Source organism: Cottoperca gobio, chromosome 12 (genome assembly GCF_900634415.1).
Source record: "Cottoperca gobio chromosome 12, fCotGob3.1, whole genome shotgun sequence".
NCBI lineage: Eukaryota > Metazoa > Chordata > Actinopteri > Perciformes > Bovichtidae > Cottoperca > Cottoperca gobio.
Genome location: NC_041366.1, coordinates 14,152,679 through 14,178,176, shown reverse-complemented (window position 1 = coordinate 14,178,176; position 25,498 = coordinate 14,152,679). Strand labels below are relative to the sequence as shown.

Genomic DNA, 25,498 nt, shown 5'->3' with positions numbered 1-25,498 from the left:
CAAGTCACCTGACTGGATTTGACAGCTAGGGATCAGAGAGCAGGAGAAGAAGAGAGTCCACTCTGTCTGTATTTTCGGAAACCATAAGTGTGGTTGAAGTAAGCTGTAGCGGTATGGGAGAAACTTTGAATGAAAAGACTGGACCTTGCTAAAAAAAACGGGCAGTAGTAATAGTAACATCAACACTTTAAAGATTTTATGAGGTGTAGGAGAGAAGATATTTCCCTCAACTATCCACCAGGTTATCTGTTCAGAGTGAGTACTCTGCATTATAATAACATCTTTGCTTTAGAACGTTAAACCCCGCCCACATATCCCCCACAATGCATCACTTCAGTAAACAAATAACTGACTAGAGATGTCAAGTTGGCTAGCTAGCTACGACATCATATAGTAACGACAGCGCACTACTTTTGTAATAAAGTAATACACGTGAAGATTGAAATAATGTCTGGACCCAATGGAGATCCAAACATTTCAATTGACGATGGTATTATCAACGACGAAGATGAATTCGAGGACGAAGGTAATGTGTCCATTAATTTAGAATAGATAGAGATGAAACCCTCTTTAATGGTCACACATGCAGAACACACAGCACACACAGTGACATTTGTTCTCTGCTTTTAACCCATCCTAGTACCAGGAGTCTACTACTAGGAGCAGTGGGCAGCTAATGTACAGCGCCCGGGGAGTGAGGGGGGGGGAAGGGGGGAAGGGGGATGTCCGGTGCCTTGCTCAAGGGCACCACGGCAGGGCAGGAGGTGAACTGGGACCTCTCCAAGTAGCAGTCACACTCCTTTTTTTTCTTTTCTTTTTGTAATGATGCTAACCTTATTGCATGAAGTACAACTTGCATACTAACATCACATTCAGTGTGCTTTATCAGTGATATTTGGTCACTAACGTCACAATCCCGAAGCAATATGTTAAATTAGAGCATTTACACCTTGACTTGATGTCAGGAGACACTGACTGAATTAGCTTAGTTAGTTCAGGGGATCAAAGTGTATTGCCCCAGTAATAGCTTTATAGGTACTCTCATAAACTTTCAACTTGAAAGCAGTTGTGTTGTCCATTGTCTGTGGAGTGTATTGAACATTTATGTCATAATCAGTGCTGTCCTTCTGCTTTTCAGCATGAGATCCTTGTTCAAATCCTGAAATTAAGTTGATCTGTTCAGTAGAAATTAGATGAGAATCTGAGAAAGTTGTCTTTTGTTAATACCCATATACTGTGCCGTAATTTCTTATTTAATATAATCTTTATAATCTTCTAAAAGTACATTTTAACACCGGTTAAATGAACTCTTATTTTTAGATAATGTCATGCTTAAGAAAACATTGTACATCTGATTTTGTGTACTCTCCTCTTGTCTGTGCCAGCCATTTACACATTAAATCATACAGTTACTGATAAATATAGGAAGTCAAACATTTTTTATGTTGGCAGCATTAAGCCTGTCCAAATAAATGAGGGTATCAGGGATAAAAAGATGGAAAGTAATACATTTACATCCTTGATGACCACTTCTTTGTTAAAGACCAGACACCTTTTACTCTGCAATAGAAGCTCTTTATTTTTCCTGACAGAAATGACTTATCTCTCTGCTGCGTGTCCACAGAGTATGATGCCATCAACTCCATGCTAGATCAGATCAACTCCTACCTCGATGACATAGAAGATCGTAATGATTCACTTAATGGCAAACTTCACGAACTATTGGAGTCGAACCGGGAAGCCCGGCAGGAGTTCAGGGGCCAACAGCCCGGCTCGCAGACCCAAGAGGAGCAACATTGTCCTGCAGACGGGGACGACTCCTCAACCAGCAAGGAAGACTTGAACAAGGACAAAGGGGACTGAAGATGAGGGTGGCTGAGCTCAGCAAAATATAGGGATGGAAATATTTATGAAAGTTGATTAAACTTCTATCCTGTCTATTGGACTAATGATGATCTGCATCGTTCATGCCTATCCGATTCCTTTGTGAATTTACATCCCCCCCATCAGCAGATGTCTGATATAACTTAATCTAGTTTTTCCATCTTTGTTGAACTGTGGTGTGTTGGTGTTTGGTTCTTGAGCAGATTTGAGTTTATTGACATCTAACAATTTCTTATTCAAGTTGCACACCGTAATTACCTGGAACTATTACAGTGAAATCTCACGTGTTGGCATTTAAAAAGCTGTGCCCCCGTTCAGGTCCAAGTGGGACATCATGAGAACAAATTCTTAAGCCAGGATAAAGTTTGAAATATTTAAAAAGAGAATACATTGATAATTTAACAATGCCGGTGACCTGCGCTATCATAATGGCCAAATAGGGGTCATCGTCAAACTTCTGTGTAGTGTTGACATTCAGCTTTGTAATAGCTGTATTCTGTTCCTGCCCCAAAAAGTAAATATTTAACAATACAGATGTGTACCAGTGTATTATAATGTTTGATATGCAGCACGACTGTAAATCTTTCAATCTGCTGTCCTGTTTATTTTCATTAACCTGTTTAGGATAATTGAGCTGATAAGTGTTTGTATATGTGTAAGTGTTGACCAAAAATAAATTAAGTCGACAGAGTTTGGGAATTGTCAGACATTTTAATATAAATTAAAATGACCCCCCCCCCCCTCCCCCCCAAAACAAAAATCCAAAAATACATAACTACCAGCAGTTAGAAAACATCACCTGTTTGTTCACCTCAATTTAGTCAGTAGCTGAATAAAAATACAATAAGAAACATACAGCTGTTTGAAATTATCTTTTACATGTCCTTTTCTCTCCCCTGCTCCCTTCTGTTCTCAAAGTACAACTTCATGTCTCCTTCCTTCAGAGACAGAACATGCTGCAGTACTCATCACGTGACAGTCGCCACTATGACTACCAGAGTTGCTACATGCGTCAGTCAACCACTTCTGTTTTTCTAAAATATCCTTCTGATATGAAATGTTATCACACTAGTCATGAAGCCTCGTGACTGCTGAAATGCTGGAACCAAAATTATATGTTTGTATGATCCATAATCTATTGTCTGTGACTGCTGCTTAAAATTAGAGTTTAAAGTTTGCTAAATTAAATACCTAGACATGGTTTCTCCTCCTTACATTAACTCAACTGCGATTCCATCTGTCCAGTGTATAGCAAATAAAACAGCGAAAAAATATATCAATGGTAAATTGGAGGAAAATAAGCAACTACCACTTACAGCATTGTAAATCCATGGAAAGCTCTTTTTTTTAGGTTTTTTTTTTTTTTTTTTAGGCACACCTGACAAATGTAAATGTGACATCAAACGTGATATTGTATAAAATCACTCTGTTGTGCCAACACGATCCATTCAATGCAAATGCTTTTATCATTGTGAATTCTGAGCTTCAACTCCCAGCAAGGGAAAAAAACAACTTAACAGTCTTTCAAGCAGACGCTTGACGCTGTCTTGACTTACAAGCTTTCAAATGTCCAAAAGAGCAAAATGCACAGGACAGCCCTTTGTGCTGATTCTCATTTTAGAGAGTTTAACATTTACAGGGGTTCTTTTCTATTTAACTGCAGATGTAAAATGATTTTTCAGACATTTTGTTGGTGTTCAATCCTACATTCAGCTCCTACAGATTGTGTTGAATCCCAACACATCTTAAACTCTTCATTACGCAAAAATAATTTCTAAATTGTCAGCAGTTTCACTAAAAATGCCTCTGCTGCTGAGAACCTTTGTGCCCAAAACATGACATAAAGTTGACCCCCCCCCCAAAAAAATATGATAATAAAATGCCCTGAACCAAGCTCTGATCAGATTCAAGGTTCAGTATTTCTCAACACTCAAGCCGAAGTACCTCTTTTAAACAAAAGTTGTCACCCGTTCAAACACCAGGTTACATTCTACATTTCAACTCGCTAAAAGCATGTGCTAATTGGTTAACAATGTTGAAATGTGTCCACTTGTAGGTCATATTAAGTTAACAAGCATTCATCTAGCTAGCTAGAGAATTAGCAAAATCAACATCCTGATCCTTGCGGACAGCAGGGTGGGAAATCAACTTTTTGGTGAGCCCAGTAGATAGAAAATCTACCAGCCTCCTTCTTTTCTTAAACCCAGAGAAATATTGGGGGTCAGAAGCAATTACAGTTCTTTTAATAGTTAGTGAAAGAAGGTGGGGGGAATTAAATTATTATTTTCACTTAAAGAAACTATATATTAAATTTGCATTCTCCAATTAACATTGGTTTCCCAATCCCATTCTACTTGTATACAGTATACTGTTTTTATAGTTAGTATACATACAAGTCTACAGCAATGCTAGTGGCTCTGTGAGGTTGTACTTCGGCAGAGAGGTGCTTTGAGTTTACCTGCTGCCGTTAAGCAGGTAGAATGTTAACTATCTTAGTTTAGCATGCTTACAATTACAAATTAGCACTAAACACAAAGTACAGCTGAGGCTGATGGGAATGTCAACAGTTGCAGGCATTTGGTCGTAAACCAAAATACACACATTTTGACCTGATGATGGCGCTAGATGGAAAGTCAAGGGATCAAGTTTGGTGTCTGGACCACATTTTATGGCAATTCATCCAGTAGTTGTTACCTGGGGCGTTTATTAAACCAAAATGTTGTTTATATCCACAAATTGCATTGTGGCAAAATAATGCAAGTGACTTTTTAAAACATATAAACCCAAAATAGTAAACAATCATGCTACATGCTCAGAACCTGCTTAGATTTTAATATGAATTATGGAATCGGGACACATCATGTGTATCCAGGTGACGGTTTTTCTATTGGGTAAACAACATAAGGAGCTTCTCTTTTTAAGCGTTATTTTTAGGCAGCAAATCTTTTTAGGCATTTTACAGATTTTTTTTAATGTAGACGAAAAATGATTTTTTCTGAGCTACATGTACATAGGTTATAATGATCTCATTTTGATTGCTGTGATTGGATGGTGAGGCTGGAGTTTAGACTGCGAGCCAATATTATCCACCCAGTCACTCATTTAACATGTATGTGATAGCTGTCAGGTGTTAATTTCCCACCCTGGGAGAGCATCACAAACCAAGTCCTGTTCCATCACGATTTACCATCATTCTTCCTACTTGTTGCTGTTTGGTTAATTCAGACTTCCAACATGGAGAGAAGCTGTTCACGCCTTGGTCTCGGTTTCATAAAAGCACCTCTTCACATACTGACAAATCCTGTCCTAAGGTTACTATTCTGCCAGGTTTCCACTCTTTCCACATCTAATCTTTGACTCAGCGTCTGTTTGCGGCCCTCCCTGACCTGCGTTTGGGTTTGGCCTTCTTTTTCCCTGGGGCAGCAGGAGCCTCCTTCTCCACCTCCTCCTCCTCTTCAATAGCCTCCTCAACAGCAGCTGCTGGCTCAGAGTCTGGCTCCTCTGTACTACTACCAGCAGGCAGCTCAGCAGGTAGCTCAGCAGGTAGCTCAGCAAGCAGCTCAGCAGGTAGCTCAGCAGGACTCTCTAGAACTACCGAGTCCTGGGATGTGGTCTCTTCCTCTTTGATGTGGAGGCTGAACTCTTGGTCTGTGTCGTCAGCGCTGGCCGCTGAGGTACTGACAAAGTCCTGTGAGGTTGGTTCTGCTTCTTCCACCTGTTGCTGGCTTTCCGTCTGCCTATTCAGTCCGTCTTCAGTGACTGTAATGATGGGCTGCATGGAGTCTGGGTTTGTCACTAAACCAGCGTCATCAGAGAGGACATTTTCATCCAAACAGTCTGTGGGGGTTTCTGTTAAGGGCATGAGGCTGCCTGCAGCTAGGAGAGACTCTCTTGAAGCTTCCCTCTTTTGACTCAGCAAATCTTTGTTCCTCTGAAAAGAGAAAGCATAAAGAATACATATGGAAATCCCTCAACAACACATTGATGCAAATCAATTCTACATGCAGATTTATGCACAACAGCCCATTAAGGGTTGATGTATGCTTGGATTGAAGCTGCGGTTATACAATCAATAAAACAAATCTCCTAAACGCTGAGCACAAAAGACCACAAACATTAAAACTATAGATAACTTCAAGTAGAAAACAAGACAACAATAATCATCATCACCCTCTTTAGGAAAAAAAGGCGAGTGAGATAATGGAAAAACCAACCTTGAGGTTCTCAAAGTGCTTCATTGATTTGCAGTGGGTGTGTAGGGCAGAAGATTCAAAGTGGTAAAACTTGTTGCAGAGTTTGCAGATAAAACCTGCGACTGGGACAAGAAAACTGGACCCTGTGGTAAAAGAAATCAGATAATTAAAACGCCACTCGAATGTTACCGGTAAATCCAAAACAATGAACATGCAGGAAGATAACTAAATGAATTATTCAGCAACCAGGAGTTAGTGGTCACTCACCGTAGACCGTGTCAGCGTCATACTGCTCATCACTGGCCATGTCCTTTAGAGTCACTTCTTTAAGGGAGGAACAGTCACCCTGTCACAGTAAACAACTATAGTTCAACAAAAGCACCTACAACGAGGTACTAATAGTGTTATTTCAGATCTCATCCCAAAGTGATGTTGGACTTAGTTAAACCTTTGGATGTGAAGCTTACTGGCCATTTAAATGCAAATACTGTACATTGTCTCATTGGAGAGAACTACAAACACGAACAAATTATAAAGCAAATCACCTGTTCATTCATCGGTCTTTCCTCTTCCTCCTTCACCTCGCCGCCCTCCACCTCTTCCAATGAGAAGCCGTCTGTGTCCATGGCAGTCAGCTTGCCTAAGGCCTCACAGCCCTCCTGTTCCGGGAGCTAGTAAACAGTAGCACGTACAGCATTAATATTTCAATTGGTCTCCATTTATGGGGAAATACTTGCTTGTTGTTTAATGGTTTTAAAATCAATATAAACACAGATACCTTCTTAACTTTCTGTCTGTGCTCCTGGGACTGCAAGTGCTCCACAAATATCTGGGAGGTCTTGAAGTGTTTCTTGCAGACTGTGCAGGAGGAGATGATGGCTCTGCTGGCAAGCTGAGGAGAGATGAAGAGACGCCAGATCATTACAAATTCTCATTTAAAAAGTAACCTAGAAAAGCAACCATTTTCATTATCTGTAAAACTTCTTGAACTCAGCATTTACACCATGTAAGTTGTTATAATAAAGTGGGCAGCTTTACTTTATGCTCCTCGGTGCGACGGTGTTCAATGATGCCACTGGTGAAGTGGGTGTGACAGGTGGCACACCAATTCTTCATGTCTGTTTTCTTGTCGCTGCAGAAAACACAGACAAACATTATTATTATTATTATTCATAATTACAAGGATCAATTTTCTCTTTTCTTTTCATCAAAATTACTTGCTAGCGAAAAGGAAATCAACCCGTTTAAAAAAAGGTACAAATAAAAAAGGTGCGTAATTATCTCTCACCATTCAAACTTCATAATGATTTCATAAAATAAGAATAAAAGACATTTGTTTGTTTTAAACTGACCCGTCTTTGATTGCTTCCTGGAGAGACTCATGCACTTGTGGCAGCAGGGTGACCAGGCAAGCATTGCTCATGTGTTGGATCTCCATCATCCTCTGCTGGTGGGAAACACTGTTCATATGACTCTTGAAGTTCTGCCCAAAAAAAAAGAAGAAGAGGAAATTAAAGACAGAAGAAAAAAGTTAAAACAAAAACAATGTTCTGCAACTTTTCCAACAAACACAGGCAACTAAAAACTACATTCTACTATGACCTATGTGTGTACATTCAACCTACATGCTGGTTGTGGCATGTAATGCTGCAGAGGTAGCAGTAGAACTTGTTGGTGCCATCCGCTACACCCTCCTCTTCCTCCTGGCTGTCTGATGAAGCCAAAGGGGCATCTTTACCCTGTGGTATCTCCTCTGACAGGCAATCCACCTGCTGGTCATCTTCACTCACTCTGGCAGGTGGGGATGGGGCTGACAAACAGCTGTGATCCTACAGAGAGATTAAAACCATTTATTTAACTGAGGCATGACAGAGATGTAGTGCACACAGGAGGTCGACAAATACTGTGTATCAGCATCGAGCCCAACTTGACCCACCATTGTAGTGGTGTTTTCAATAGTGATTCAGTCACATCAAAATCTATCATTTAGTGTTAACATTATTTTGTCTATGAATTGACCATATAAATGCTCCTCTCACCTCAGCAGCTTTGCTCTCCTCTAGCACCTCTGACCCCCCTGTGCAGCCTCCTTCCTCCAGAAGGATGCAGTCTGGAAAAAAGAATTAAGGGCAAAAGAAACATGACGTAAAGTAAGTGATCATGTCATCTGACCAAAACGACCCCACATTTAGATTAAGGTAGTGCTCATGAAAAAGTGAAGTATTTGTGGGTTTTACCTTCAGGGTGGCTGTCCTCTGTGTTACTGTTACACTCTGAAAACAGAATTTCCGCATCTGTATCTGCAATAGTGATAGTCTCAGACTCAACGACACATTGTTCTTTCAGCTCCTCTGACCTGAGCGGAACATAACAAGAGTCGGGTATTTGGGTATTTTTGCTACTTCCATGGATCAGACGTTAAACACTGGGGGTGACTACATTCACAGTAGTAATAAAACATTGTTTTCCCTACCCATCTGCTGTCCTCTGCTTCTTGACTACCGGTTCTTCAAGTTGCTCCTCAGTTGACTGTGTGGGTTCAGCCACTCCTCCCACGGCACCATCTGTGGGTAGAAAAGGAAAAAAAACTAAAGTTAGAACAAAGACAAAAAACATTACCTACAAACAAATGTTCGTCACTTATCTTCTCCAGGAAGTCTTGAAAGTCAGATATGACATGCAACACATGCTACATCACCTTAAAGCATTAGCACGTTTCAGTGCTGGTTGGAATTGCAACTCTACCTGTTTCAGTCTTATCAGTGGCTTCATTGGTGCTGCTAGATGCTGCTTGGTCGTCTGTGCTCCCTGCTGCCATCTGCTCGCTGTCCCTCTTCCTGTCTGACTGGCGAGCTTTAGTGTCCTACACAATGACGAGAGAATTACAAATCCAAGTCTAAATTATGTGGTTGTGTGAAGATTGTCAAAGAACGGATTATTGCATTTTTAACTTGAACAATGTTGTTTGATTTAGTCAGAGCAACTACAATTATTTTGCAGCTTGATCAACCTGAGTTCTGAGTTATTTTAATGTCAACAACTGCCCTAAAGATACAAAAAACAACACATGTATCTTCTCATCAATTAGGGCTGTGACTAATGATTATTCTCTCTATTATTTTCTTGATTCATTGCCTGGTCGATAAAATATCAGAAAACCTAATATTTAAATTAATTTTTGTGTCCAATCAACTGTGCAATACCGAAAGATATTTAATATTCCATCATAAAAGATTAAGAAAACCTGTAAATATTCACATTTAAGTAGCTGGAACCTTTTCTGCATCAATGCTTAGAAAACTACTTGAAATAAATAACGGATTATTAAAATACTCAAATATCAATATAAAAAAGAATACATAAAATAACCTCATAGTTGCATTTGGGTCATATATTCCTTCCTTAAAATTAAAGCATCTGCTGAAGTTGTAAACTAATGATATGATGCTTGCTGCACTTGTTCTTATATTTTTACGTTTTGAGTCCATCATGAAACCTGGTTGCATTTGTCAATCATGCAACTCCAGTGTAAGGTATATGCTGGACTGAAAACATATACAGTGATTATAATCATTATAATGGTGCTGTTGTAATTACTACAGTAGTGATGGAAGAGGAGGAGGAGGAGGAAGAGGCTGTGGTAGGGGTGGCGGTGTTGTTGTTGTAGTAGCGAGCATGCGGGTGGAACTGTCGACCAGCTTGGAAACCCATCATGGGGGACTTGATGGCCATGCCCATAGGAACTGGCCCAAGCAGAGACGACCTGGACCCAGCAGCGAAGAACTGACGGAACTGTTGTCCACCCATCCCAAATCCCCGCATGCTCCCTGGATGAAGGCAAAGCAAGCAAAGAGACACATGAGTGAGAAAAAAAGAAGAGCAAACTATAACCACTTGGAAGTTAGTAAGTTAATGCTTTTAAAGTAATTATCTATGGAAATGTCAAATTAAAATGGCTTTATGATTTCCAGATGCTGCTGTGTTTTCACTATAATCCAAACTGTACCCTGCATCTGCTGCATCAGTAGGGCCCCCTGCAGCATGGCATTGGGGGCCATCATGGTAGTCTGGGTACCCTGGCACAGGTTGACCATCCTGGGAGGAGGGGCTGACTGGGCTGACACAGGCATGGCTCTGTGCAACAATCAAAACAAGAGGAAATAAACATGCAGCATCATTTCACAAAACATAACCTCACTGAAGTCTGTAGCTAAAGAACACTGTGCATTGGCCAAATGTTCCTGCCAAAAAACCTGGAAATATTGAGCGGAAAACAAAATGACTTGACAGACACACCTGCACACAAGCTGTCCGTGTTGTTGTGTAATTATGTGCAATTGTGTAGCAGCTCTGAGATTAATTATCCTTTATAAAAAATCATCTTCCTTCCATATCAGCTTTGGTTTGAAGTCTATTTTAAGTTTAGACATAATTACAAGGCATTCCTTAAAAAGAGTTTCATAAAACAAGTGTTTGTGTGTCATTACATAACCCAATACAATAACATGCTAATTCAAAGTAATAAAAACGATCATTGTAAAACGTTATCATATAGGGGGAAAGGATATACGATAAATAAATGTACACACACATTAGGAGGGTAACATGGAATGACAGCATGGGAATACGACAAAGGAAACAGGTACAGTTTGGAGTGCTGGTGGGATAAAGCGGTACTGGCTGGGATGAATGCCCCTTCACCAAATGACTAATTCGTAGTAAAAACATTCAATTTAAATGATATACCGCACACCTATATATTTTCACTCAACCCAAATCGTACAGACTGGCCTGTGTTGTGAGGGGGCTTCCAGCTCAGCTACCGCCAGCTACACATGCCCCGTAGGGCCCTGCCTAATCACCGGGCTCGAGTTAGCGTTCTTACCGCTGTGCCTGGTGGTGGTGATGGGCAACATGATGCCGAGGAGGCGCCTGTGGCGGAGGAGGCGGCGGAGGCTGCTGCTGGAAAAGTTGTTGTAGCTGCCGCAGGTGCTGGTGAAACTGTTGCTGCTGTTGTTGTTGTTGCTGCTGCTGCTGATGGATGTGTGGATTGAACATTACGGGCTTTAATTTCCTCCGTCAACGTTACACAGTGAGTTGACAGACCAGCAGCTGTAAGGTACCAATGTTTCGATACCCCTTGAGATGAAATAGCTCTGGATGGGAAGGAAAAATGAGCTTGTATGATTATGTGTCCCACTGTCTTTACTGTAAAGACGCATTCAATAACAGTGCGCATCTCCTGAGGCAGCAGGTCGCTCTCATTATTTCGTGATGACAACTAGCTAGCCAATGCTAACAAGTAAGCTAACAACAATTAGCTTTTTTTGGTTTGCTTTGTTTATTTGAATTTAATATTAATAATAATAATAATCAGCCAACGTAGGTTGAGAAAAGCATGTTAGCATTTTTATTTTTTAGAAGAAAGCGACATGTTATTCGAAAACTAACACAAAGTAACGTTAGCAATAAATGAACTAGCTAAACCTGCTATGAAATAAACTAAGCTAGCTACATTAGCCACTTCTCAGTTACCGAACACAACAAGTTAGCTTAGCATAGCATCGAACTAGCTAGCTAACTCACAGATAAACCATCTGCGCCTCCTCGTGCACTTTCTACGTTTTACTTAGCCACAGTTGTTACGACTTACTTCTCAAAGAGGAAAGTAGTGATTTAATGTTGATTATCCAACTAAAATCATAGCACAGGGTTGAATACTTGCTCTCAGTCCCGGTGCAACTCGAATAAAGCAGAAACCCAAAACAGCGTCCTCTGTGTTGTGAAGTCAGAGCATCCTATCGCCTCCTGGTGTTTGTCTGGAGAACTGAAAATACTTGATGCCTGCATAATAAATGTGGCTTTAGATAATGTAGTAGTAGGCTATTTTCAATTATGATTAAAAAGGGTCAGTGTTTCATGGTCAAATCCCACTGCATTTGCAAATTGACTAAAACACTTCTATTGTTATCCTTCTAAATGTTACACTTGTAACACTTGCTAATTTAAATAAATAATCAAAGTTCATCATCATAGTTACACTAACCTCCAGTGGATATTAAATACTGAAATAAAAATGTAATTATGTTGAAACAAGCACTGCATTGTACATATGTACATTATATACAGTAGTGAACAGTACAGTGTCGTATATGTATATTTCATGTTATTCTATTATTATTGTAGGCTACAGTGTGTGTCCATTGTAGGCTGTTATACATAGGCCTATATATAAAACACTATGTACTTTATTTTTCAAATGTGTTAAATTATTTTGTATTATTTGTCTGTGTGTGTGTGTGTTTTTAACATTAGATAGATAGATAGATGATATATATATATATATATATATATATATATATATATATATATATATATATATATATATATATAGATAGATAGATAGATAGATAGATAGATAGATAGATAGATAGATAGATAGATAGATAGATAGATAGATAGATAGATAGATAGATAGATAGATAGATAGATAGAAAGATAGAAGCATACTGAATTACTGGCCTCTGTCAACGATGCAACAGATTCAGCACCATGGACAGATCTATCTGTTTGGGCAATACCATTACCACATATAATATATATATAATATAATACCACATTTCCCACCTCCACCTTTCTAAATGGGCTCAAACAAGATTTGATTTTAGAGTCCCATAAAAACAAGACATCCCTGTACTGTAAACAGCTACATTTGAAGTGTCACCACCGAGCGGTGTGCGTGCAGAACTGCAGGGATCTCTCCTGAGAAAATACGAGAGATCATCCTCCCCCCCTGCTGCGTTTGGTAGAGAGGACTAGTGTACATGTTCGGTGGCGGAGAGAGTCATATACCAGAGAGGATCTGACACAACGAGGAGGCGCAGTCAATGAGGGGGAAAGTAGAAAAGTGAACCGGTGTGCGCGCAAAAACTCCCTCTAAACGCGAGGGTAGCGAGGAGGGACGAAGAGAAAAATAAGAAATTAATCCCTCCCTGCTCTGACAAGGAAGATAGACTGCCCATTGCATTGCAAAGATGGGGAACCAGGGGATGGAGGATTTGATTCCTCTGGTGAACCGCATGCAGGATGCCTTCTCCGCCATCGGTCAGAACGCGAACCTGGACCTGCCCCAGATCGCCGTGGTGGGCGGCCAGAGTGCGGGGAAGAGCTCGGTGCTGGAGAACTTCGTCGGGAAGTAAGTAGCTTCTCCAGGCTGCACTGCGTGTTGGTGCACCGCACAAGCCGTCGCAGTTGCTTTCATTCTTACACCTCACACCTCACACATCCCAGTCCCCATCCCCCTTCTCAGGCAGCTTTGAATCCACCACATCAGTTCGATGTGTTCTTCCACAACAACCAAAGCGAGGAGATTATTTTGTCAGGCCTACATAAATCCCTAGTGAAGTTCATCTGATGCATTCAGAGAACCACAAATTGCTGTAAAATTACTTTGCATTTAATATGACAAACTCAATCTGGGTATGAGTGCCAGATAATGCTAAGTGAGTTTTCTAAACTTCATGATTTTGCCCAAAATGTCACACATTTGCACTTCTTTACCAATATATATCCTACGACATCTGTCACAGAGGCAGGGTCAGTGTGTACGCTGACTTCCTGTATAGCGGATACAGTAACAGGCAGCTTGGTGGATGTGTTGTTGGTTTTCTGTGGCAGGCCTACCATTTTGTTGTCCTCAGGCTATTTAATCATGACCAGGCAAGGGGGCAAAACGATGCTTGCTATGTGTGTGTGTGTGTGTGTGTGTGTGTGTGTGTGTGTGTGTGTGTGTGTGTGGAGAGTTTTCTTACTGTCAGAGCTGCTCCTGCTGATGATACAGAACAAAGTGAGGGGAACAAATCTGATCTGTTATGCTGCAGTATGACCTTGCAGAGAGACAGAGAGAGAGAGAGAGAGAGAGAGAGAGAGAGTCCACCTGAGCTTTGAGCCCTCCCAGCTCAGCTCATCCATCTGCCTGGCAGTGCTTATGCTGTAAGTGAAGCTTACTCCACGTAGGCAACAACATGGGTGTCACTGGCTAAATGTTTGTCGGCCCTGCTTGCTTGTATTTAATTTGATCTGAAGTATTTTTGTGGTTTCATAGACCTGTAATGCCTTGGATACTCAGAGTGTGTGATTCAGCAGTATTTCCTGCTTAAGCAAGGTCAGATTGTTTTCACTCCGTGGCTTGAAGCCAGCTCAGCCCAACTTTAAACAAGGCCAGGGTATAACACAACATTTCCCACTGGACAGAGAGGGATCCATCTGTCCAGCAACTGATTGTTCACCTTCGATCTTTTTTACTTACATTTGTTTGACAGTAGAGTTATTAGATGCCATTTAAGGGATTTAAAATAATACTCCATTAATTTACTGTGTTATTATTGTAATTTTAAGAGCATTTATGAAATAAATAATCTGAAGTTGAATAAACCTAAAGACTCTCGGGCTCTGTTAATATAAATGTGCAATGTCTGCGCAATGCCAACGTCTTATAATGGTTAAAACCCTGCAGTGTATTCTGGCATCATGTTGTTGTTGACATTCTTGTGTCAACAAACACGCATGTAAACACAACGAGCAAAAATGATCAGGTCATGTCCATAATAATGTAATGTAATTATTGTGACAGGCCTATAGGATTTAAAAAAAAAAGTAATTGCTGTTAAAAGCATCTCTTTACACTCATTAGGAGGGCTGAGTTGTAGTCATGGAAACAGCTTGTGTCTAATTGCGCTGCTTTACTCGAGGGACCAGGGGGAAGATCATGACAGGAGATAGAGAAGGAACAAATATTAATTCATGGACGTTTATAAAGATGTCAAATTATTAGTTTGTATGTGTCAGTGGAAGCTGCAGTCTGCATCCTGACATATTATTTCACAAGGAATATTCGCTGTTTAGAGCTTGTTAAGAGTTACTTTGGTTAAACCTCTGACAGCATGCAAATTATAATCCATGAGGAAAAATGTAGCAACTACAGAATTAATATAAAGAATTGATATATATTGTTGAAAGGAATGAGACACCGTTACGCCCGATAGTTTACCATGACACATTTCTTCTCAGCTGGATTAGATGTGGATGTTAGTTTGGCAGGTGAGACAAAATTATCTTTTATCATCTGTCCTTCAAAGGCTTTTGAACCTTCTTTCATAATTTGTCCTCATGGAGAGTCTTCTATTGTCTCCTTTGTTTTCATTGCTCACTTCTCTGTTCATCACCTCAGCCCTTTCAGCCTTTTTTTCTGTCTCATTCAGCTTAAATTTACTTCAAAGGTGCTTTGTTGTCGTAAAATATGAAAGTGCTCAAAGCGGCAAGGTTAAACTAAAATTACAGGAATACAGACCCTCATTTGTCAAGCAATTTATCTTGAAGTCTGCCTTCTGAAACAACTTTAGTCATTGCAATATTTGTCTTCATTCATTGTTTTCATTCATGCTCCTTCCTGTCTTAAACAATGACAAGTTGCTCTTATTTCTTTTCTTCTTAAAGGAATAGCAGATTTAATTTTTTTTAACATGTTTAAATAGAGTATGATATATAATATTTAGTTTTTTGGGCAGTTGATATCTTTTTAGTGCTGCAACTAATGATTATTGTGATTAATGTTTGATATTTTAGTTATTCTCTCAAGAAAGCAATAATTCTATAAGTATATAACCTTAACAATGATACTAAAGCAAATAATTTGCTGTAAACGGTGAATGTTTTGCATTTTTACTTTATAATTGTCTTAAAGCAACAATGAAACGCTTTTTAAAATTGTTGCGGATACATTTTTTGTTGATTGCCAATTAATCAATTCATTAATTGTTTCTAGACCATATCTGTTAAACCTGTACACACTTTATATTCCCATGTGCCTGCCTGTGATTTGACAGTGAAGAACACATTTCACAGGTCTGAAACTGAGCATCCTGTCGTTTCCCATCCTGCGTCTGTCAGGTTTCAGTTTGTTTCTTGCCTCCCATGAGTCTAATTAGCATAGCCAAGCAGGGAGCTTTACTGGTCTCCAGTGCCCAACACAGACCAAGCCAGCTGGGTGAAACCTGTTAGTGCAGGTGGGGATGTTTGGCCACATGTTGACATTTGATTATATGCAACATTATTAGATGAACAATGTGACATTTTATCTTAAAACTGTGAGTCTTTTAGTCATTTGTGGTTCTAGAGGAAATAGCATTTGCATTAATGTCTTCATGTTTGATTTAAACTGCAGTATTTGCCAATATGTTTCTGTATGATTCTGAAAATGGGTCAAAAGCATTTTCTTTCAATTTTTCTTTTGCATATTTGTATCCAGAATGTTATATTTTATTGATTCGAATGAATAGATGATAGAAACAAAAGTCAGGTACAAATCCACTTATAATGTCACAGAAAACAACAACACAGAAGAGTGTAAGAGTTGACCATTTCCACAGCATGCAGCACATTTAGTGTGGATAAAGTTGTTCTCAACGGCTTGCTTTTGTGTGTGTCCTGAACCCATTTTCAGCACCACGGACAGCTCTTTCAAGAACAGTGGATGCTAAATCAGCACCACAGCTGCTTTCCCCTAAAATAGAACACATACTGAACATACCATTCATTGATGATAACTTTCCAGTTAGAATTGCTTTTCATGTTTAATATTCATATCATCATCATGATAGTTTCAAGTGTACACGTGTTTAATATAGTATAAGAAACACAGAAGCTTTTGTTGCTGCAACTCTGATTGGAGGCCCTGGAGGAGCTCTTTTTTTTGCAAGAATTACTTTGAGGGATGTGGGGTTAATAACAGATAGTAACATGCTAAAGGAGGAATGAGTAAGGAGGTTGCATACTGTATGAAGTTCCTCAAACCCAGCAGGATGCTGCTGCTGCATGGTGTGGAGCTTAGCCGACTGAAGCACTTTGTTATCAGTGAAGGCTGCAGGCACCAGCACAAACCAGAAACATAAAACTACAACACGGACGCTTTTCTCTCCCTGCTGCCTGCCATCGCTATTCCAACCCCCACGCAGAGATTAAGTTAATGACATATAGCTGTTTTCATGTATTACATAACACAGAGAAGGCCGAAAGCATTATGATGAGGAGCAGCAGCTTCACTCGTGTGAAAGATGAGGACAGTACAGTGCTTTCATTCTTGTCAAATAAATGAAGGAGGCAGTGACATAGAAACACAGAGAAGAAGAGTCCTTTAATTACTTATAGAGGATGATGATGCGATAAAATAATCTACCCAGCATGCAAATTAAATGTAGAAATAAACACTATATTCAGTTTATGTCATGAATATGGATAGGATAGATAGCTAGATATATATAGATATATATAGATATATATATATAGATAGATGATAGAGAGATAAGGCCCTGTCACACACATCCGTATGGCAGAAACGTATGCTGGTGTATACGAAATATCGGCAATACGTTGATATAAATTAAGGGTAAGTTGTGATCGTTTGAAGGACACAGACGATACGCCGAACACGCCAGACATACGGCCCTGTCACACAGCTCCGTATGGCAGAAACATGCCGGCTTTTATGAAAAGTAGCTCAAAATTTGTCAGAGTCCAAATACGTCCAACTTTTCCACAGCGGTGTTGTAGATGACGTATACATAACAAATTATTATACGTATTTCAAACCTATTTATAGCGTGTCACTTACTGGTATCAGAGCAGTCTGGCCAACGCAGCTGGAAAAGTGCCATTTGGTTCACGTCATGCTGATGCTGGAGAACAGAATGTACTCTTGTCGCAGCCTCTCAGCATCCTCCATGCTCTCTGATGCTGGTTGATGTGTTCATCAAGACGTGCTGTGAAGAAGTGAGGATGAGCTGCTCACAGGGACCCTATATACTATATTCAAACCCCAATAAGCTCCCAAAACGCTAGCTGAACGCTAGCTGTACTGTAGAAACACGTTCAATAAGTTACTCCGTCGTCAGGCATCATCTTAACATAGGGTAGGAATAGGGTATCCACTCGTTATCAATACATTGGCTGTAGGATTCACCGTCAGCCGACGTAGCCTATATCTAACGTACCTCTAACTTAGTCACGTAGGTATTCACGTACTATATTTACGTAGGTAAATATTCATGTACGTATTCCGTATTCACGTATGTCTAACGTAACGTAACGTCTGCATAATCTTATGAAGCACACGTCGGGTACGTCCTGTAATTTTGAACATGCTCAAAACATCAGCGTTCAACAACGCACCCCAGCGTAACACAGTGAGCTCTTAACGAATACTACTTATACCTTACCTTATATCAACGTACACCAGCGTGTTGCCGATATTTTGTATAGGCTATATTTTTGTATACATTATGCATTCGTTGGGCATTCGTCTGATACATTTTGTATTAGTAAGTGATGCTCTATCAACAGGTTAGACATGCGTATCTGTATATGTTCACTTTTCCGATCCGATGAAAAGTTGGACGTATTTGGACTCTGACAAATTTTCATATACGCCAGCATACGTTTCTGTCATACGGATATGTGTGACAGGGCCTTTAGATAGAGAGATAGAGAGAGAGAGAGAGAGAGAGAGAGAGAGAGAGAGAGAGAGAGAGAGAGAGAGAGATAGATAGATAGATAGATCTGTGATTGACTGGCTAGCGGTTACATATATTGGATGGATGTATCTTTGTTGGTTTTTAATGCAGTTATTTTAAGAGTTACCTTTGGAAATGAACATCTGCTTATAAACGCAACACAACAATTTAACTACTACACCATTTCCTTCCATCGCTTGGTCTGTAAAATGTCATGAAAATAGTGAAAAACGCCCAGCACAGTTTGCTTAAAGCCTAAACACTAATCTAAGAAGAAATCTAAGAGTTTGCTATTATGTAAAACAAATACAAGTAGCAGATCCTCACAATGAAGAAGCTGGAAGCAGGTAATGTTTCATGTTTTTGCATGAAAAGTTATTATTACATTTTTGTTTCAGCTTTGATTTGTACCAAATTTTAAAATTCTTTGCAAGAAATCTTTTTAGGAAATTGTTGGACCCATAAAATAGTTTGCAGCTCTTTTAAATTGTATTTAAAAAAATAATAAAAAATCAATTTCAAAGATATATATTTGCTCACAGTATGAGTGAGAACTCAGTCAGTGAGAGACAGAAGACGAGACACCATTTGTCCTGTTACTACTACACAGGATTACCACTAATCTCTGTTTGGGCCGCAGTTTACCTGCAAATACATCCTCCCATTGGCTCCAGTCTAATCTGGATGTCCAACATCCAGCAACAAGCCATTTCATTGGTGTGCGTGTGCGTGTGCGTGTGCATGTGCGTGCGTGCGTGTGTGTGTGTGTGTGTGTGTGTGTGTGTGTGTGTGTGTGTGTGTGTGTTTGTAAACTTCATCACCAAAAAGTAGTCTCATCCATCTGAGACCCAGACACTACGGAAAGGAGATTGCCTGGTCGTGTTGGTTCCCTAATGTCAGAGCTGTTATACTGCACGCATTAGAGCAGGATTAGATGAGGCTCAATGTCTGGAAATTGGAAGTGATGTGACGCACATGAAGAGACGAACAGAGCAGCGTGTTGAGTTTGAGTTACACAATTTTTTAAGAATTATATTTTTATTGAGGGAATAGATCAAACTTGAAACATTTACACCCCACTCTTATATTAGCAATTCCCTCTTTTATTTGTATAGCAAGTGAAAGCAAAACCATAAACAGAACTATTAGTTTTCCACACATTGCTTTGAAATTCTACAATTAATTGTTCTGACATTACTTATTATTATAGTATTTGTACAGAAAAAATGTTTCCTCAAAACCAAAAACTAAATCACTTTTCTTGCAAAGGATTGTTTTATACATGAAGCCCTTTTGTACTCATGAAAACTGTCTCGAGTGAAAAGGTCATGTCATGTACACACATTGTGTGTGTGTTGTTTGTACTGCACTGAATGTGTACAGTTTATAACAGTGAGCCACTACTCCACGGCAGCTGGCGCCCACTAGACGTGTGTGTCAGAGAATGAATGAATGATTCAGTGACTGAAAGTTTATTCAATAAAATATTTGCGTTTGAAACTGATCTACTGGGTAACACAAGATGCTAAAAGAAATCAATCAAATGAATCTGATTGGGGCTTGGCTCTGACTGATGTTTCTGTGACCTCCCCGACATAGATTATTGTAAAAAATAAACTGTTAATGGGTTGAACAACCAGGCAGAAGAGTCTATTTTTGTAATTTGTAATTTACTGAAAAAAATATCCATCAAATCAATGCACCTTACCAATTTGATACAAATATCATAAAAAATAATGAATTAATCCTTCTTATTGGTTTGCAAGGTAACCCAAAATAACCCAATTCATCCAGAGATATTAAAGGATAGCTGCCACTATTTAAACACTATGACATAAATGTCTAAAGGTGGACACATTTATATTGTGTCACAGTATATATCCTCATAGATAGAACAATATCATAGACACATAAAGTGGATAAATGTTGTTTCTGTTAGAAGTGAAAGTGCTTTCGGTCCGGCACTGCTTGCTGAGTGCACTTATCGGTAAGTGCTTATTGAAGGTATCTTGTTGTAACTCTTCAAGTCCTCTCTCTTCCTGCTGCAAAACATATCTGCAGTTCTCCTTGTCTGACCGATTGCTCCATTTCTCTCCAGCTGTAGCTGTACTGTCGAGGGAGTTGTGTCTTTGCTTTGGGCAGTCACATGAGTGTGAGTGTTTTCATTCCCCACCCTCAATGTTAAGGCATGAAAACACAGGAGGGTGGGGGTGGAGTGACTCTCCCCCTCTCAGTAGGATTAGGTAAATGATGAGTGAAAGCAGAGAGATATTCTTTCGAGTACCGTGGCAGTGCACAAGTAAACGTGTGTGTTTGTGTGTTTGTGTGTGAGCAACTGAGTCTGTCCGTGTCTCCTCTCATTTGGAGGATCCTTGTGGTGGCAGTTTGAAGGGAGGATGAAATGAGAGAAGTGAGAGAAAAGACCTGCAGTTAAGGCCATCTGTCTTCTCTAAAAGGTTTCCAAGTGGGAGAGAGGGACAGCCACATACACACAGACGTACTTACACAGTGAGGCAGGTAGACCAGCAGGTACACAGACACACATACGAGCGAGCAGGGCTTCCTTTGTTGTAACAGGAGGCTTCATAACAGCAAACATTGAAACAAGAATGGTGCTGAGTTCAGTGTAGCAGGCGTGTATGATTAGCAAACATCAGCTATGATATCTTTAAATATCCAACATAATGCAGGTTGGGAAAGGATCAGGAAACACTGATCTGCAGAATTGAGAAAACCTGCATTTTTGATATTATAACACTCACTTCAATTTTCCAGAAAGATTTACTTCGATGGAAAGTAGCAGTCTTGTGTGACTTGCTGAACATCTAATTGCTGAATTGGCTTTTTCTGGTTTAGGTCACAGTTTTGAGAAGAGGCAGTTCAGCTCTTGACTCGTGTATTCAAACTGCCTCCGGCTTTGCTTCAGGTTCAAGCAGAGGCCTCATCTATTTCTTATTCATGTCGGTCAGTTGATTCGTGTCAGTGAAGAATCTCTACATTTATCTAAGAGTTGTAAACATTTTAAACTTTTTCAGATAATAATGGACTGTATTATTGGAAACTGATGTTTTTATGAAAGCATTAAATTAAAAACAGCCCCTTGTTATTGCTGCACGCACGCACGCACGCACACTCGCACGCACGCACGCACGCACGCACGCACACTCGCACGCACGCACGCACGCACGCACACATGTCATTCATCACTGACTAACTGTCCAATCAGCTGCTTGAGGAGCACACAGTGCCAGTGGTGAATTGACGCTGGTGTTGCATAAGCAGCTCAACACCCTCAAGGAAATGTTTTGTATTAAAAAAAGAAAGAAGAGAAAAACATGTTGGCAAGCTGTCATCTGTATGGACACACACTCTCATGGATTCACAAACACACACTTCACACTTCAGACACACCAGGACAGTGTTTTAGTCGATAATAAACATAGAATAATTTAATTTGTTAATCATAGAGCGAACAAAATGTAATTTAATACAGCCAAATGTTACATTTTTCGGTTTCAATGTATAATAGTGATATACAATAATGTTCACAGGGTTAATCCAGGAAAACCAGGACATTTCAGAAACCTTTTAACATTTTTTAAATATTATTTCTTTCCTGTTTTGGATGTACCCACAATCCAAATACAATAAATCAAAAGGACATTTATCCTGGTGGGACCACAGCTGTTGCACTGCACACACAAACACCTACACATTTACACTTGCTTGTACTTCACACACAATACCTCCCAAAGCCTCAGGAAGCTGATTCATTATCACTGACTCATGTTCTCTTGTCTTTTTGTCATGTGGTGATTCACATTGTTGTCCCTCTTTATTGTTGTTGGATTGTTGTTAGTTTTACTGACCATCTTCCCTTCTGTCTGTCTGTCTGTCGTGTTACAGGGATTTTCTTCCCCGTGGTTCTGGCATTGTGACTCGTCGTCCTTTGGTTCTGCAGCTGATGACCGCCAGCACAGGTACAAACATCTAACCCATAAGAGATCTGAGCGATCTTTGTACTGTCAGTGTGATGTTTTAATCTTGTGCACATAGTTTTGTGTTTTTATTTTCATGAGTGTGACCATTTGAGACTATTCTAAACATCTATGGATGTACCTGTCTTTAACACCTGACTAGTACAGAGATCCTGGCATTCAAACTCTAGGGTTGATTTGCACATGCTGTCCATGTTCATAGTGAGAGATATTTCGTTGCGTCTCTTCTCTTTAATTCTGTGGGAGTTTGTTAGAAGCCAGCATCTAGTGGTCATTAAACTAATTGCATCGTACATCAATTCTGCACTAATGTCATAATTTAACATCTACAGCAAAACCCTTTGCCCTTTTTCCACTCACATTGTTCATGTGTTTTACTTGAATATGTGCATGGCACAATAGTCTCCCTTTATTCTTCCTGGAAGGAACAGTAAAGACACAGCTTTTAGCTTCCACAGGTACAAACCTCCCCTCGTCCCTCTGGACTCCATTCCTCCTCCACACTCCTCGTGGGAAAAACTTCCTCCAGCATCTTTTCCTCTTCATTAATCTCCGCAGAGTTGCAGAGGATGACAACATCCTCATCTTACCATGGTTACACTTCATTAGGTTGTTGCAAAGTCTGCTAACAAGCTTTGCCCCCACAGCTTATTTGTGGTGTTAATCAGAATGAATTTAAAACCAATTATAATGTGCAGTCATGGCTGCTGGATTAGTTTTTGGCAGTGGTTTTCATAGAGACAATTAAGATACTCTAAAACCCGCAGTCCAAATTGCTGGAATTTGTATCTGAGTCATACAGTCACTCGTATCTGAACACGCAGACTTGATTCACATAGTTTGAGATTCTGGGTATCATTATCTCCGATGTCCACGGGGAATAAATGTCCATGAATCGGTTTAGTAATCATAGAAAAAAGATGCTCCTTTCAACTCCAGGACTTGCCTGAGAATCATCACGTTTTTAAGTTTTCTTCAGTATCAAAGTAAAACAGTGATAGTTGTCTATAAATCCGTGGGTACGTTGCAAACAGGAACTGCTAATAGCTCATTTGGCATACTTTTTGTGCGACACAAGAAGAGGCTAAAAAAACCGGAGATGATAATCCCCCAAATTGAGGTAAAACACAGAATAATAAAGTCCATTACTTTTGCATTAAAGTGAGAAAATCTCCCTTATTTTCCATGTGAAAAGGGTTCAAATTGGGCTTACTTCAGCATTCCTCCTCTTTACTGTCTTCTTTTCTGCTTCTTCTAATCTCCATCCTTTTTTCTACAATTTTACTTTCATTAATTTGCCTCTTTTTACTCTCTCTACCAGAATATGCTGAGTTCCTCCACTGTAAGGGCAAAAAGTTCACCGATTTTGATGAGGTCCGGCAGGAGATCGAGGGAGAGACTGAGCGCATCACCGGGGCCAACAAGGGCATCTCCCCTGTGCCCATCAACCTGCGTGTCTACTCCCCTCATGGTGAGGCTAAAAAAAACTCTATTTCTACACAGATACTAGTTTGGGGTGACTTGTTCTGCATGAATAATTTATGTACCACCAAGCTTTTTGTTTGGCAACAATGCATGTGAAGAAGCTGTCCTCAGTTCGCTTAGCTTTCTCCTGTTCCCTTCTCTTCTCACAGTGCTGAACCTGACCCTGGTGGACCTGCCGGGGATGACCAAAGTCCCGGTGGGCGACCAACCTGCAGACATTGAGGCCCAGATTAAAGAAATGCTGATGCAGTTTGTCACCAAGGAGAACTGCCTGATGCTGGCCGTCTCCCCGGCAAACTCTGATCTGGCCAACTCTGACGCTTTAAAGATTGCCAAAGAGGTCGACCCTCAGGGTGAGTGTATACTCACACACACACACACACACACACACACACACACACACACACATACACACACACACACACACACACACACACACACACACACACACACACACATACACATTGTACATTTGCTGTTGGGGCCTCCAAACTCAGTCTTCCGGTTAAATCTATACTTTTCTTTCTTCTGTTTTTAATGTTATTTTTGTTTGCTATAAAATTAAATGCTATTTATTTGTAATAAAGTAAATATAATTAGGTCCACGTCGACCGGCTGCAACATTAGAATTCTGCTAATGTGAAATTATATATATAACAATACTCTGAAATGTGTTTACTTTAAAATAAATTTGATGGGCAGGACTTGTGCTTGTATTTTAGTATCTTAGTATTTTTACATTGTGATATTGCTCCTTTTCTTAACTAAATGATAGAAATATGCTGTTGCTAATCAAAAGCATCAGTATTTGTGGGTAGACCTACATATTTTCAGCATCAGAAATCTTTTTCAGTTTATTTTTCAGTTCCATTGTGAGGATGGGTTTGTTATTATTGTGGTGTGTGTGTGTGTGTGTGTGTGTGTGTGTGTGTGTGTGTGTGTGTGTGTGTGTGTGTGCATGTGCGTGAGTGCATTTGTTTGTGCATGTAGGTATGAGGACCATTGGTGTGATCACCAAGCTGGACCTGATGGACGAGGGGACAGATGCTAAGGACATCTTGGAGAATAAACTGCTCCCACTCAGGAGGGGTGAGCACACACGCACACACACACATATGCACACGCACGCACACACACACACCCACACACACACACACACACACACACACACACACACACACATACACACAACCAGTATTTTCTCCCTTCAGGGCCCTCACAATGACACACTGTTTCCCTCTTGTGGTAGTGAGGCAGTCGTACTCAATGTTCAATGCTCCAAACACTGAGAAAAAGCAAAACAGAAAAAGAACGGATGGATGTAGGAGGTGATAAAACAGTACTGAGTAAGAAATCAAAAGACAGACAGAGA

General features: G+C 40.0%; 3 protein-coding genes across 11 annotated transcripts in view; 2 read left to right on the top strand and 1 right to left on the bottom strand.

Annotated features, from left to right (window-relative positions):
• Positions 1–323: 323 nt before the first annotated feature.
• bbln (bublin coiled coil protein) lies at positions 324–2,739 on the top strand. Its single transcript, XM_029444429.1, has 2 exons — positions 324–526; positions 1,625–2,739. Exons 1-2 carry the CDS (start codon positions 448–450, stop codon positions 1,861–1,863), a joined length of 318 nt encoding a protein of 105 aa, XP_029300289.1. The 5' UTR covers positions 324–447; the 3' UTR covers positions 1,864–2,739.
• Positions 2,740–3,202: 463 nt separating this feature from the next.
• Positions 3,203–11,894, bottom strand: ciz1a (cdkn1a interacting zinc finger protein 1a). 2 transcript variants are annotated; one of them, XM_029444428.1, is made up of 16 exons: positions 11,803–11,894; positions 10,963–11,233; positions 10,084–10,211; positions 9,675–9,904; positions 8,823–8,940; positions 8,551–8,641; positions 8,315–8,433; positions 8,117–8,187; positions 7,703–7,906; positions 7,430–7,560; positions 7,116–7,209; positions 6,856–6,969; positions 6,623–6,748; positions 6,345–6,423; positions 6,099–6,220; positions 3,203–5,815 (listed from the first exon to the last, which is right to left on the bottom strand). In XM_029444428.1, the coding sequence occupies exons 2-16, from the start codon at positions 11,133–11,135 to the stop codon at positions 5,243–5,245; spliced, it is 2,373 nt and encodes a 790-aa protein (XP_029300288.1). In that variant the 5' UTR covers positions 11,136–11,233; positions 11,803–11,894; the 3' UTR covers positions 3,203–5,242. The 2 variants fall into 2 exon arrangements, with proteins under 2 accessions (XP_029300288.1, XP_029300287.1); XM_029444427.1 differs by having other exon boundaries at positions 11,731–11,885.
• Positions 11,895–12,893: 999 nt separating this feature from the next.
• The window catches only part of dnm1a (dynamin 1a), a 52,017-nt gene continuing 39,412 nt past the window's right edge, over positions 12,894–25,498 (top strand). For 5 of the 8 annotated variants that reach the window (XM_029444901.1, XM_029444896.1, XM_029444902.1 and 2 more), the window contains exons 1-5: positions 12,894–13,272; positions 22,550–22,623; positions 23,963–24,112; positions 24,276–24,479; positions 25,117–25,215. In XM_029444901.1, the coding sequence (XP_029300761.1) occupies positions 13,112–13,272; positions 22,550–22,623; positions 23,963–24,112; positions 24,276–24,479; positions 25,117–25,215 (688 nt within the window). In that variant the 5' untranslated portion in view covers positions 12,894–13,111. The remainder of the gene's footprint in view (positions 13,273–22,549; positions 22,624–23,962; positions 24,113–24,275; positions 24,480–25,116; positions 25,216–25,498) is intronic. The other 3 variants (XM_029444900.1, XM_029444899.1, XM_029444895.1) reach the window with 1 other exon arrangement.